A 13,085-nucleotide genomic window follows, 5' to 3' on the forward strand; every position below is an offset into this window, starting at 1 on the left:
TATATATATATATATATATACACACATATATATGTGTGTGTGTGTGTGTATCTATATCTATATGATGTCACCTCCTGTCAAAGACTATGAATGACAAAGTCATCAAGTATGCAAATGCAAGATGGAAAGAAAAATGACTAGAACGGAAAATGCTCTTAGGGTTCATGTAACAAGACACTGAGATGCTACTTAGATGCATGTTAAGAAGTTTGCAGAGGAAAAAAAAACTTAGCTTTCTTTCTCCTTTGACCACTTACAGAATGTGCCCTTGAATTACAACCAACCAGAGCTGTGCCATCCTTGAACTGGAACCTTCCTTCCCCAAGTAGCTGGCTCCAAATGGTGATTCCAAGTCACCCTTTCCTGTTTTCCACAGACTTCCAAGGATTGCAAGAGGAAGAGTGAAGATCCCTCAGAACTATGCATGGCCGTGCTTTTGTTTCTTCTACAAGTTTAGAAACAAAACAAAACTCCTACGTGCCAGTCATTTTGGAAAGTGCTATTTGCAACACAGTACATTTTATGCCCCTCTTTGTGGACCTGAGAATTAATATGTACTCATAGCCTAAGGACAAAATATCTCAGTATGTGGGAAAGGCTTTTAGAAAGTTATACATCTATCATTGTTTTCAAATATTCCATGGTAATTTGCATTCACTGTGAAATTAAATGGATCTGTGACAGAGATTTAAGCTCATTTATTTAGTAAGTAAGGACGTGTTTTAAGGGGATTCAAAGTGATCGAAATAATGGCATGCCAAGGAAACTTTTGACAATCAGTCTGGAAATGAATGTGAAGGGACCGGACAAGCTGGAAGGGCGGGAAATGAAGGCGCTTTGGTGTTCATGGCACAAACACTTTATACACGATCTTATGCAAAGCTAACTCAGGAGTCCCATGGACTCTGTGAAAGTGAGTCAGGAACGGAGAACCAGTTTGAGAAATGACTTTAAAAGCAGCTGTCGGAGAAGTGAGCAAACAAAATGATCACTTAATAAAACCCCGGGGGTAACAGGAGTTAATACTTTATACAGATTCCCCTGAGAAGAATTACGTTTAAAAGTCCAGCATGATTCTCTTTAAAAGATTTCGATGCATCTTCCATTGCTCAGAAATGCTTTTGTAAAAAAAAAAAAAAAAAAAAAAAAAAAAAAAAAAAAAAAAAAAAACCGAAAGTTTCCAAATTGATCAGGGTTGTCAAATTGTACTTAAGTGTCACACAGCAGAACTACGTGCTTATAAATCACAGATTCCTTAGCTTTTCTTCTCCTCTTTAGTTTTTCATCCTTGGGTTCTCAGTGTTTGTATGCAAAGGGGTAGATAACACAGGATATTCTGGGACATCACAATTTTGTAAAAAGTGGGTGAAGACTGCATTTCCCGTGAGGTCCAGCTCTAGGTGAACTGTAACCCACATCTTGAGAACACCTTTACTTTGGTCTGGTTGATAGGATCTGTTGTTTTTCTCTTTAGCATAAAATCTTACCAGCCCTTCAAGTTTGGTAGCACAGAGTAGGGTAGAAAATGGTTCTTGTTGATAGAGAAACCCTCCACGAATCATCTCGAAAATAACAGAGTTGGATGAAACTCTTTGTAAGGTATCATGTTGTTCTAATACTTTAAAAGCACATTGGATGTATGGCAAATATTCCTTGAAAATGATGACTTACATATTGGATCATTTGGATAGAATGAGCTTTGGAAAAGTCGATATTGACCTTTGGACCATTAAGTCAGTTAAAGAATTCTAATAAAGTTTCCTATATATGGTAGTTGGAATATGTTTGACCCATGGGAAGTGGCACTATTAGGAAGTGTGGCCTTATTGGAGGAGGTGTAGCTTTGTTAAAAGAAGTGTGTCACTGTGGAGATAGAGCTCTGAGGGTTCATACATATGTTCAAGTCTGGCCAGGGTGATCCGGACCCTGGCCAGATCCCTCCTGGCTGCCTTGAAACCAAAATGTAGAACTCTTGGCTCTTCTAGCACCAAGTCTGGCTGGACTCTGTCATGCTTCCTGCCACGATAATAATGGACTCAACCTATAAAACTGAAAGCCAGCCCCAATTAAATGTTTTCCTTTTTAAGAGTTACCTTAGTCATGTTGTCTCTTCACAGCAATAAATCCCCAAGACACTGACGTTTAGTTTCAAGTATGATCTAGGAAGGTAGATTGACATTTAGACATCTAAACTCTATGCCTAATTGAAGAGATTGATCTTATGTACTGTTATTAACTTGTAAGCTACCGCATCCATGTCATTATCAGAAGGGAGACTTATTGCCAAGATGCCATTTCTGTGTGGATGGCTGACAATCAGCATAAATAAAATTCATGTTTATAGCATATTTTAATAAATTGGCCACCATGGAAATAAGCACAGCTTATGCTGTACGTGTTATAAATAAATGACCTCAAAAGGCTCCCATTTGTTTTTGCTAGATATAAAATTGTGGTTGATGCTCCCGAAATTATATTAATCTTTCTTTATAAGGCAAGGACCATGAGATCCAGTCACATGAACATGTAGGAGGGTTTTAGAGAATAAGACAGAGTAAGGGACAAAGGCTGATGGGAATGCTATACTAGTTTGATAAGGTGAGAGCTGAGTAGAAACATGGCAGTGAGGAATGAGTTATAGAAACAGTGAACAAGAGGGGTGGCCATATTATCCAAGAAAAGCAGAATATAGGCTTCTGAACCTATGCTTGTCCATGAACAGCTAAATTCTCTTTTCTACTCAGCCATTCTGAGACTCCAATCCAGCCCCCCTGCCCTGAATTTAAGGTCAGTTATGAATTTAGTGTCTAGTGAACACAATTAAATGCCATTTTATCGTCTTAGGGTGAACACTGTGGGCCTAGTTTGATCTTTTGACTAAGTCACAAACTTAAAAACCCACATCACACTTTCTTTCTTTCTTTTTTTTTTTTTTTTCGTTTTTTCGGAGCTGGGGACCGAACCCAGGGCCTTGTGCTTGCTAGGCAAGCGCTCTACCACTGAGCTAAATCCCCAACCCCACACATCACACTTTCTGTGCCTTTTCTGACACAGAAAAGTACCTTGCATGCCCTGGTGCTGAACTTAGGTGAGATTACCAGAGCCCAATTAGCCAAAGGTTGCGTGTGTAAAATTATTTTCAATGAGAAGTTTTTCATGGGAAACATTTCCTGGTCAAGATGTGTAATTGTTGGTAGAGTCCGTTATTTCCATTTGCAACTGTCTACACTCATCCATCTACACACATGGAGGCATCTTTAAAGTCACAGTGGTAAGACACAGGAGGAGATATATTAAAAGACTTTATTCACAATAGAGAAATTTTACAAATATAATTTTTAAAAATTATGTGTCAATCTATTATGTTTTCCGTAACATCAGAGATTTATATAAAGTTGGAAACAACAGAATGCACTTATGAACAAATCAAAAACAATGTAGAAGTGGATGGATACACACGACAGAGAAGTCACTGAGTTCTCTAAATGAGCACACAACTTATAGGTGTAATATTAACTGCACAAAGTATACCAAAACATGTTTTGTAAACACAAAATCGGGTGCTACTTTAACTGCTCACCTTTAAGGGCGTGGATCATACATGTAAGTCAAATTGCACAGCTTTGTTGGAAATGAATGACTCGTCATCTATTTGGAGACTTCCGTTGCTTAAAATTGACACAAAAGCCTAATCAATTACGCTACTATAAAATTTGTCTCTTATCTCGTTTAAATTTTTGGTGTTCTGTGATCTGGCATTAAAAAACAGTCCAAGTTTTAAAACAGAAAACATTGCTCGCCAGTTGGAGAGTAGCTCGTGGTTCGGCTTCCTCCCTGCTCGAACCGGAACAAACGCTACAGTACCGTGGCGCAGGCGCACAGGACCTGACGTTCGCGTCCCACCTGCTACAGAAATACTCACCAGCTGTGTGTGCTCCTTCAGATCGAAATGCAAAGAAGGTGAATTAAATAGCTAATCTAAGGACAATGAAAATTATAATCAGAATACCGATGATCAAATTTTAATATTTTAGCTCCGAGCTCTAGGGAAAGGATTTGTTATCTATCCACTTATTCTTCCTCATGGAGGGAAAAGTTTTATAGTCACATCAAGTTGTTGTCAGGGGGTAAGGCAGACTGTTCTATTCAGTCTCATTAAAATGACGTCATAGGTTCATGACCTCCAGAGATGAAATACGCCACAGGCAGAAGTTTCTCTGGGTCACAGAGATGCAGTAATATAGCCATAATGATATACCGAGCGATCTTTTTCATTTACCTTTTCATTTACCAGTTTAACTGTTTTATTTTGACATGTTCTAATGTACAATACTGGAAACAACCGGGCCACACAGAGTAGTGGCATCTTTGAAACCATCCCCAAAGCTGAAATAGATAAAACTATTGTCTACTTAGATTTAAGAAGATAAATGTCTCAAAAATAGCTTGTACAATGTGAAATTGACAATATTAGAAATTCTGAATAAAGGAAATGCACGGAAATATATACTTTAGCCTAATCCGTGGGTTTGTATTATTTGTCTTTGTTGTCGGTATTGATCATAGGTTGAAACTGAGGTGCTTATTGTCTTTGTCTTTTGGTGCATACGGATCATATTTGATCTTTCATATAAAGAACAGGTGTGGTAACACAAGCTATCACAAAGTTTGTCCTTGGGAAATTCAAAATAAGGTTTAGAAGAATCATATAACCGTTTTGACCTGCTGCAGATCAAATTCTGAGGGAGTGGGTCCATCCCTATAAATTATTTGTAAGTTAAGATATTTATGCTGAACAAGCACATTTAATACTCTTTAGAAGCTAATTAGACCACTTTTTGTCTCCCTTAGCTGAACAGGAGTAGATAAATCAGAAATGCTTCTTTCACTAGGTAAAAGCTCACTTTCACAAACTGAAGTACATTGACGAGCTGCACCTGGGACGGGCCCTTTTTCCGATCTGAACCAAGTACAAATGCATCCTTTGCTTGAAGAGAACCCAGGAGGGAATGCAGGTCCATGAACCAGTCATATGGAATTCTCCTTCTCTTCTTAGAGACCAGATTTTGGAATGGATTCAATTAAAAGGAAAGCCTGGCACGTTAGAAGTTAAGTCTTTTCCCTTTCAAACCTGTAATTGGGTAACCAGGCGTTCAGCACAACTCAGGAGCTCCCCTTGCTGTGTCGTGGGCCATGGGAGAAGGTAAGCAGTGCACGGTACAGAGATGACACAGGGCATTTAGAGAAAACGTAGAGGACAAAATCAAAAGTGAGGAAACATGAACATAATCACCCAATAAAAAGATAAGAGATGAGGCCAGTGTCGCTGGCTCTTCTGGGACAACTTTCTCATCTGAGTCACAATGAGAGTGGAGGACTTTAGAAGACATTCTATCAAATAATGATAGACCTGCTAAGAGGCTGTCACAGTTGTAAGACCTGTCTCTGGTGAATAGACAAACCAGAATAACGTGAACTTGAAAAGGAAAAAAAAAAGCTTTTTTTAATACTTAATTTATTATTATGGCTTTTTGCAACATGGCAAAACATTACAGCTCGAAGCAGACAGCATCTCCTCATAGAGGAGGAAGAAGTTTTGCAGTCAAATCAAATCATAATCAAGAGGTCACTGGTAGACGGTTCTATTATGAAAATGATGCCGTGACTTCATGAATTTTTAGAAACAATAGATTCTTTAAGAAAAAGAAAAAGACAGGCAGAATCTGCGGATCTACTAGCTGAATAATGAAACAAGGAACTGATGTCCACTTAGGCTCATGATACTAAACATAAAAGACTGCAAAACAATTTTAGAACTTAGGAGAATCATAGACTTCTGCCAATCAATAAGAGTTCATCATATTACCAGGAAAGGAATTATTAAGGTATGCAGTGAGGGAACGAAGCAGAGTAAAATAGGAAATGTCTTTCATTTCTCCTGGACATCAACTTCTTTCTTCTGGTCACGGAGTATAGGGAAAGGATGAGCCTCGGTGTTGAAGATCCAGTGTTCCAGTGGAAGAAGGTCATCGTCGGAAAATATCAAGTACAGATACCTGGAGAGAGGGAAAAAAGACAGCATGAGGCACAAGAAACCATGCCCCAGAGACACATGTACGTCTCTGTGCATCCTGTATGGACTGCAGTTGATTCGAACACCCACAGACCTTAACACGGGGTCATTCATGCTTTGGGTGCTAGACTATGAGAACCACGCTGTGTAGTCTCAGGCCGTCTGCCTCAGCGATGACTACCTAACACACCCACACTGGAATGGCTCCTGCACACACCAGTCACATTTGGTATACCGTGAATGTGTACATCCTGAAGACATCTGAGGAGAAGATCTCCTTGGGGGCCTCAGCCACACACTTGGAGAATAATTTTACTTACTTCAGTGTCTCTGCCAGGAAGAAGCTTTGCTGGACGTCGTCATAACTCTCATGGGCAATGTAAACATCCCGTAGGCCTGAGTAGCCTCCGTTCACTCTACAGTGGCTTTCTAGGGCCTGAATTGCCAAGAAGAGATGGGAAAGTCAGTAAAGTGATTATCGGATATCTTTTACTAAATCATGAATTCAGACAAGACAAGGTGTTCAAGGGAATGAGAGCCTGAAAGAATTTCTGATAGAAAGTTCAAAAACTATAAGCTATAGAAAGGCAAATACAGTGGAAAAGGTACCTGACCTATGGGCTCGGTGTTTTGCCTCAAGAGAAACCCTTGCATGTGTGGTTTTGGGAAAGTAGGCATTCATTTCTAGTGTTTCCATTGTTGGTCCAGAGTAAAGCTTGGTAATTCAAAGACCACTAGGTCTAGATCGCTGCTTATTTTTTGTAACTGAAATTTTATTAAACTATTGCTAGACTATGCTTCATTTGTTTGTAAAGTGTCTGTGGCTGTTTGCAGCACCATGTTGGATGTGAGTAGTGGAGGAAGAGACCATGTTGTTCTGCGCGACCTTTACAGAGCGAGCATGCTGGTCTCTGTCTATGGTGTCCCTCATGTCAACTGGGATGCAAACCATTGGCCAAGAAAGTGTGCTGAGCCCCTAAAGCTCCTATTTCCATCAGAATGTACCAACTCTATATCTTTTCAGTTAAGCCCTATGGGGGATATATATGTAAAACTATTAATGGTGCCAGTGATTGGAAATGAAGAAAAGCGAGTCTGGACTCCATCGCAGAAACCTTTCCCCTCCTCTTTTCTTTAATATGGTAAGAAGAAAATGGTATGAATTCACTGATGACCCCAGAAGCTTAGAGAGAAATTGTAGCTGCATGAACACCATGAACATTGGAAAAGGAGAAGGGCTGGGCAGGGTGGGGATGAAGATTCATGTAAAAGCTTCTATTTTGTTATCTGTCAATAAACTGACTACTGTTTGTAGACTGTTTCCCCAGAAGCCCTCATTCTTACTTCTCAGCCTGACTGATGTATTGTTGACAAATGAAACCCTTATATATTTGAGATGTATAAGCTGCTTCATGTACAGATTGTGAAATGACTACACAATCAAGCCAATAAACACATCCACAGCATCTCGAATTATATATATATATATATAATAATATGTGTGTGTGTGTGTGTGTGTGTGAGAATTCTTGAGATATAGTCTCACATTGTAATTCACTAGAGTCACCATGCTATATAGTATAAGAAGCCTCCAAAATGCTTTTCTCTTCCCCCTCTCTTCTGTCTCTTCCTCCTTCTCTTGCTCCCTCCTTCTCTCCCTCTCCCTCCCTCTCTCCAGGGTTTCTCTGTGTAGACCTCGAACTTTACCTGCCTCTGCCTCCTGAGTGCTAGGATTAAAGGTGTGGGCCACCAACCCCCAGCATGCTTTCATTTTTTTAGCTGAAATTTTCAAACCCCTTGAGGAGTGCCATGTGGTTTATGTCCCTTTCTTCTTCCTCACCAGGTCCTGGTAACTGCCACTTTGGTCTCTAGTTCTGTTAAGAACTTCGATTATCCTAAGTTCTACATGGACGTGCTATCACTCTATGTATAGCATGTTCTGTTTAAGATAATGTTCCACTGCATATGTGTGCCAAATCTTTAGTTCTTCATCTACTGTGGAACACAGGATATTTCTCTATGTTGGTTACTGTAACCAATGTGAGATTATAGATATCCCTTAGGACTTATGGCATGTCCTTGGATATATGGCCAGAAGTGGTCATCTTATGACCACTCTATTTTTGAATTTTAAAGGAACCTCCATACTATTTCTCATGATGGCCATACCAGTTTATATTGTCACCAACAGTGTACAAGGGTCCCCCTTCCTTCACATCTTTGACATCACTAGTAATCTCTTGACTTTTTTTTCTTATAACATTAGTTGTCACAGATCTGAGGTCATCTGACCACGGTTTTGTTTGTATTCCCTATGATGAGAGATAATACAGCCTTTTTCATATCGTTTTTGGCTACTTGTATGTCTTTTTTGCAAAAAGAGGCCTGTTGAGGTTCTTTGCCCATTTTCAGAATGGGTTATCTTTCCTGCTGAGTTGTATAAAGTTACCATTTTGAATATTAGTTCCTTATAAGGTACAGTCACCAAGTGCACTTATACAAAGAACGAAGCCATAATACTACCAAGCAGTTACATCTCACAGGAATGCCATCATACACGTGGCCGGAGAGAAAAGTCATTATGCAGTTATACGGTGGCAAAAGGTTGAAAATAATTTCTATGCCCTATTACTTAATTGTTTGTTTCCTCTGCTAATGTGGAATTGTTGAAGACTGATGTGGTCCTGTGTGTTTTGTTTCATGTTTTTGCTGTTTTGTGAGTGTCACAGCCACTAAAATCATTGCCAGAGCAATGTTAAGAAGATGGTTTTTTCCTTAAGTTTTCTTCTAGCAGTTTTATTTATTTTAGATCTTATATTTAATTGTTTAATATGTCTTTGTTTTTTATATTATCTATTCTTTAAACTTTTACAGGCTGCTTGTTTAGTTAATAAGCATATTCCAGCCAGTTTTATTTTTATTACCACATGCTAGGAATTCTATTAAGTCCATGGCCTCAATAAAAATTGTCATCTGAGACCTTGTCCTGATTCATAGAAAGCTCAGCTGGTTCATCTTCACTGTCAACTTGACTATGGTTAGAATCATTTGGAAACGTATCCCTGGACATGCCTCTGATGGTGTTTCCAGAAAAGTTTGGCTGAGGAGAAACATTCTTGATAACTATGGTTGGGACCAATCCATTGAGTGGGGTCCCAGACTTAAGAAAAAAAGAACACAAGAAAGGATGAACACCTCCATGCCTTGCTTTCTGATTCCTGACTGGATATAGTGTGACCATGTATTTACCTTATGTTTCTACTGCTTTGACTTCTCTCCAACATGACACATTCTGCCTTCAAACTGAGAGCCCAAACAAATCCCCCTGTTCTACGTTGTACTTGCTGATAAATTTTATTTTTGTCACAGCAACAAGTTCAGTAAGTAGTAGATAAAACTGGTATTGAGGAGTGGGCGCAGTGCTATGTATAAATAAACCTGATCATGTGGCTCATAGGCTGTTCAAACTGGTAGGAGGGTTATGGGAGAATGTGGAGAGCTTGGAAAGCACTGCAGTGCCATAATGAGCCCTTGGGGGAAAAATGTGGACAGAGGAGGCCCAACTCATGATGTTGTAGAAAGGACCACAAATTCTACTGGGACCTAGACTTGGGGATGTTCGTGTTATATTCTACAAAGAATCTGGCTGCACAGTTCTTGTGCCCTGAAATTTTGAGTGAGCCCGGAGCGCGAGAACAATGGACTGAATTGTTCTGTGGAGGAAATGTCAAGATAGCATAGCACGCAGGCTGCAGTATGATTATTTCTTAGTACACTTAGCCAGCTGTACAGCAGGAAAAGGCAGAAAGATCTTAAAAAGATCTTAAGAGATTAGCATACCTAAGAAACTTCACGTGTTGCCCTGAGATTACGGGAAAGGTTCTCTGAGGGCAAAACCCCATCATCCAAAGTTGAAATTTGTAGAATTAATTTCGAAGGTGAAAGCTTGAATTGAGAACACTGCTGGACGGGCTCCTCTGTTGGAAAAGACCTGCCTTGGAAAGTCCTTCCCCATGCTCAGCCACCGATATACACGGAGGCCACTGCAGCGGAGGCAGAGAGATGCCACCCTATTCCTGGGTTGGCAGCAGAACTCAGCACATCATGGTGGTTTTCTAGGCACACGAAATGCAAGGGTTCCTGGGTAATTAAGTCATACATCAGAGTCCCCCAAATGGGCTAGCAGTGTTTGGCAGGGTGAGATTCTCTATGAAGAGGCTTGGTTTGTACTTGGAGTTCTGAAGATGAAGGTTAAGTTACAAAGGAGTTGGCAGGATGTTGGAGTGGCCAACATTATTAGGGCCATCTGTGGATGACACCAGTTGTGGAATAACCCAAAATGTGAGGGTACCTGGGCTGGCTGTAGTTTGCCGAACTGGAGAAACGGGGTTCTTTAAAGCTTCTGGATCTCAGAATGATGGTGCTATAAACCCTAGAGCCATAGGGTTTCCTGGTTTTTTTTCTTTCCTTTGGGATGTGGTCTTGTTTGAACAATCTTCCCTTGCCATTAACCCACCCTCCCACCCCCTTTGGAATGGAAACATCTGCTCTATGTCACTGAATACTGGAGGTATATAAGATGAAATTTTGATTTTAGAGAGGCTGATGGCTAAAAGATTGCCTTAAGTCTCAGGCTATTTTTTTACTTCCACTTTTAAACAAAGCATTTTGAACTATGAGATGACTATGAGCCTTTTCCGGGGCCGGGATAGAGCCTTACAGATTGAAGTATGTCTGAGTCTTAGGTTGAGTTGTCAAAGTTGAACTTATGATTCTCCACTGTCTACTCAACCCATTCAGTACCTCTGAGCATGCCCATGAGTACTGTAAGCATAGGAGGGTGTTTTCAGAGGACTTAATTGAGGAGGGAAGACTTCCTGTCAATGTGTGTCATACCATGAAGGTGGTTCCAAGACTGAATGAAACAGGAGAAAGCATTTACTTCTCAGTGAACCCTGTCTGTGGATTCAAGTTCCCTCCACTATACTTTTCCCACCATGAAGGGTATAACTTTAAACCATGAATACACAAAAAATCTTCATTAAATTGCTGTTGATGGCTATTTTGTGAAGCAGTGAGACAATTAACACATAAAATTATAAACGAAAGAGCAAAGACAGACTAAAAATCATGATACGGGGTTGGGGATTTGGCTCAGTGGTAGAGCGCTTGCCTAGCAAGCGCAAGGCCCTGGGTTTGGTCCCCAGCTCCTGGAAAAAAAAAAAAGAAAAGAAAAGAAAAAAAAGGAAAAGAAAAGAAAAGAAAAAATCGGGGTTGGGGATTTAGCTCAGCGGTAGAGCACGCAAGGCCCTGGGTTCGGTCCCCAGCGCAAAAAAAAGAAAAAGAAAAAAAAAAAAAGAAAAAATCATGATACATTAGAGTCATAGTGAAATGTTAAAAATAAGGTAAAGTGACTCTTAATTTCCTATTCTAATTTCTATTATTTATATTTATGAATATGTATGCACATGTGTATTTCTGTATGGGTGGAAACATATGTATGGAGGCTGGAGAACAACTTTAAATATAAATCTTATAAAGACAAATCACCTCCTTTGAGACTATCGTTTGCCTGAAGCTCGTCAAGTAGCCTAGACTATTAGGATTGGCTAACCATTCCCAGGGATCCTCTCGTCCATAGCTTCACAATGTTGAGATTAAAGGTGCATGCTGCTGAGCCTGGATTTTGTGGGGGTGTTGGGAATTGAACTCAGGTCCTCATGCTTACAAAGCAAGTACTTTAACCAACTTTGTCATTCCTTGGCTACTCTTTTTTTTTTTTTTTTTTTTTTTTCTTTTTTTCAGAGCTGGGGACCAAACCCAGGGCCTTGCGCTTGCTAGGCAAGCGCTCTACCACTGAGCCAAATCCCCAACCCTTACTCTTTTGTTTTACACTTATAATCATACTTCAATTACCTGAAAGGTACAGGCCTTTTCATGTTGGTTGAGAAGAACTTTCATAAGCTAGAAAAGGGGTCTGAAAATTGAGCTCCAAAAAGAGGAAAGAGAAAGCATGTAGTAGCCATGAGGGCTCACGAGTAAACAGGGACAATGCACCCCGTGCTAAGCCACCACCAACAGATACCGACAATTAGGCCAGTGACTTTTCATATCAAGGTCATAAGGCAGAGGAGAGAGAGCAGCCATCTATGAGGAGAAGCACTTAATTGCTAGGTTAAAGAAAACTGAGCCAATGTGCTACATGAACAAAGAAGAGAAAAATTCCCCATGATTTCGTACTTAAAAGGAAAAAAAAATCTTTCGAAAATGAAACAATGAGCTTAAAACGATGCTTGAATTAAATTCCAAGTCTTATACAATAAGACAATAGAGGGAGAGCTCCAAAGGCAACGTCTACATCCTATTTTTTTTTTCCTCTCCTCTTTTGATAGAAAGGTCTTTTTGATAAGCAGCCAAGTATCAGATGTGAGGATTAAGCCATTTTTTAATTTGTAAATTGAGAAAAAAATGGTCAGCATTAAAAAAAAGAAAGAAACGGGTGAGGTTATTTTGGGATAGAATGAAACTGAATTTCCAAATATTTCATTAAAATGATCTCAATCACAAAACCTTCCCGTGCCCTCTGAAGCTCTTTAGGTGCTAAGTGGAGAAAGCCAGGTACGGTGATTAGCTCTCCTTCCAGTCCGTGGAAAACTTCATTCGTTCTTTCATTTGATACAGAGCTGGCAGATGGACACAGTGGTGCATGTCTCTGATTTCAGCATGGAGGAGACTCAGGCAGGAGCATTTTGAGTTTGAGGCCAGCCCGGGTCAGCTAACGGTACCCAGTATGACCAAACAACAAAAATCCAGCTACCCGCGTATCTCACATCAACCTATTCAGCCAAGCAACCAAGGAAACAAAAGAGATCAGAAAAAGGAAAGAGATAAAGCCTTGCCTTTGGGTAAAGACAACACTGAGGCATCTTCCTTTTCAGTTCATGCCCACTCATGTTTTCTTCTCCCATAAGTCCTCACTGGACAATAAGCACAATAGTTGTGCTGGCTAGCT

The 13,085-nt window shown here is 40.0% G+C and overlaps 1 protein-coding gene across 3 annotated transcripts in view; it reads right to left on the reverse strand.

Moving 5' to 3' along the window:
• Positions 1–3,284: 3,284 nt before the first annotated feature.
• Man1a1 (mannosidase, alpha, class 1A, member 1) overlaps positions 3,285–13,085 on the reverse strand; it is a 176,268-nt gene continuing 166,467 nt past the window's right edge. For 2 of the 3 annotated variants that reach the window (XR_015644657.1, XM_087597189.1), the window contains 2 exons: positions 6,394–6,509; positions 3,285–6,056 (listed from right to left, as the gene is read on the reverse strand). Coding sequence is in view for 2 of the 3 variants with exons in the window: in XM_087597189.1 (XP_087453315.1) it covers positions 5,930–6,056; positions 6,394–6,509 (243 nt within the window). In the remaining variant the exon portion in view is untranslated. 3 annotated transcript variants of the gene reach the window in all.

The sequence above is a fragment of the Rattus norvegicus genome, chromosome 20, assembly GCF_021556685.1.
Source record: "Rattus norvegicus strain SHRSP/BbbUtx chromosome 20, alternate assembly SHRSP_T2T, whole genome shotgun sequence".
In the NCBI taxonomy this organism is placed as follows: domain Eukaryota; kingdom Metazoa; phylum Chordata; class Mammalia; order Rodentia; family Muridae; genus Rattus; species Rattus norvegicus.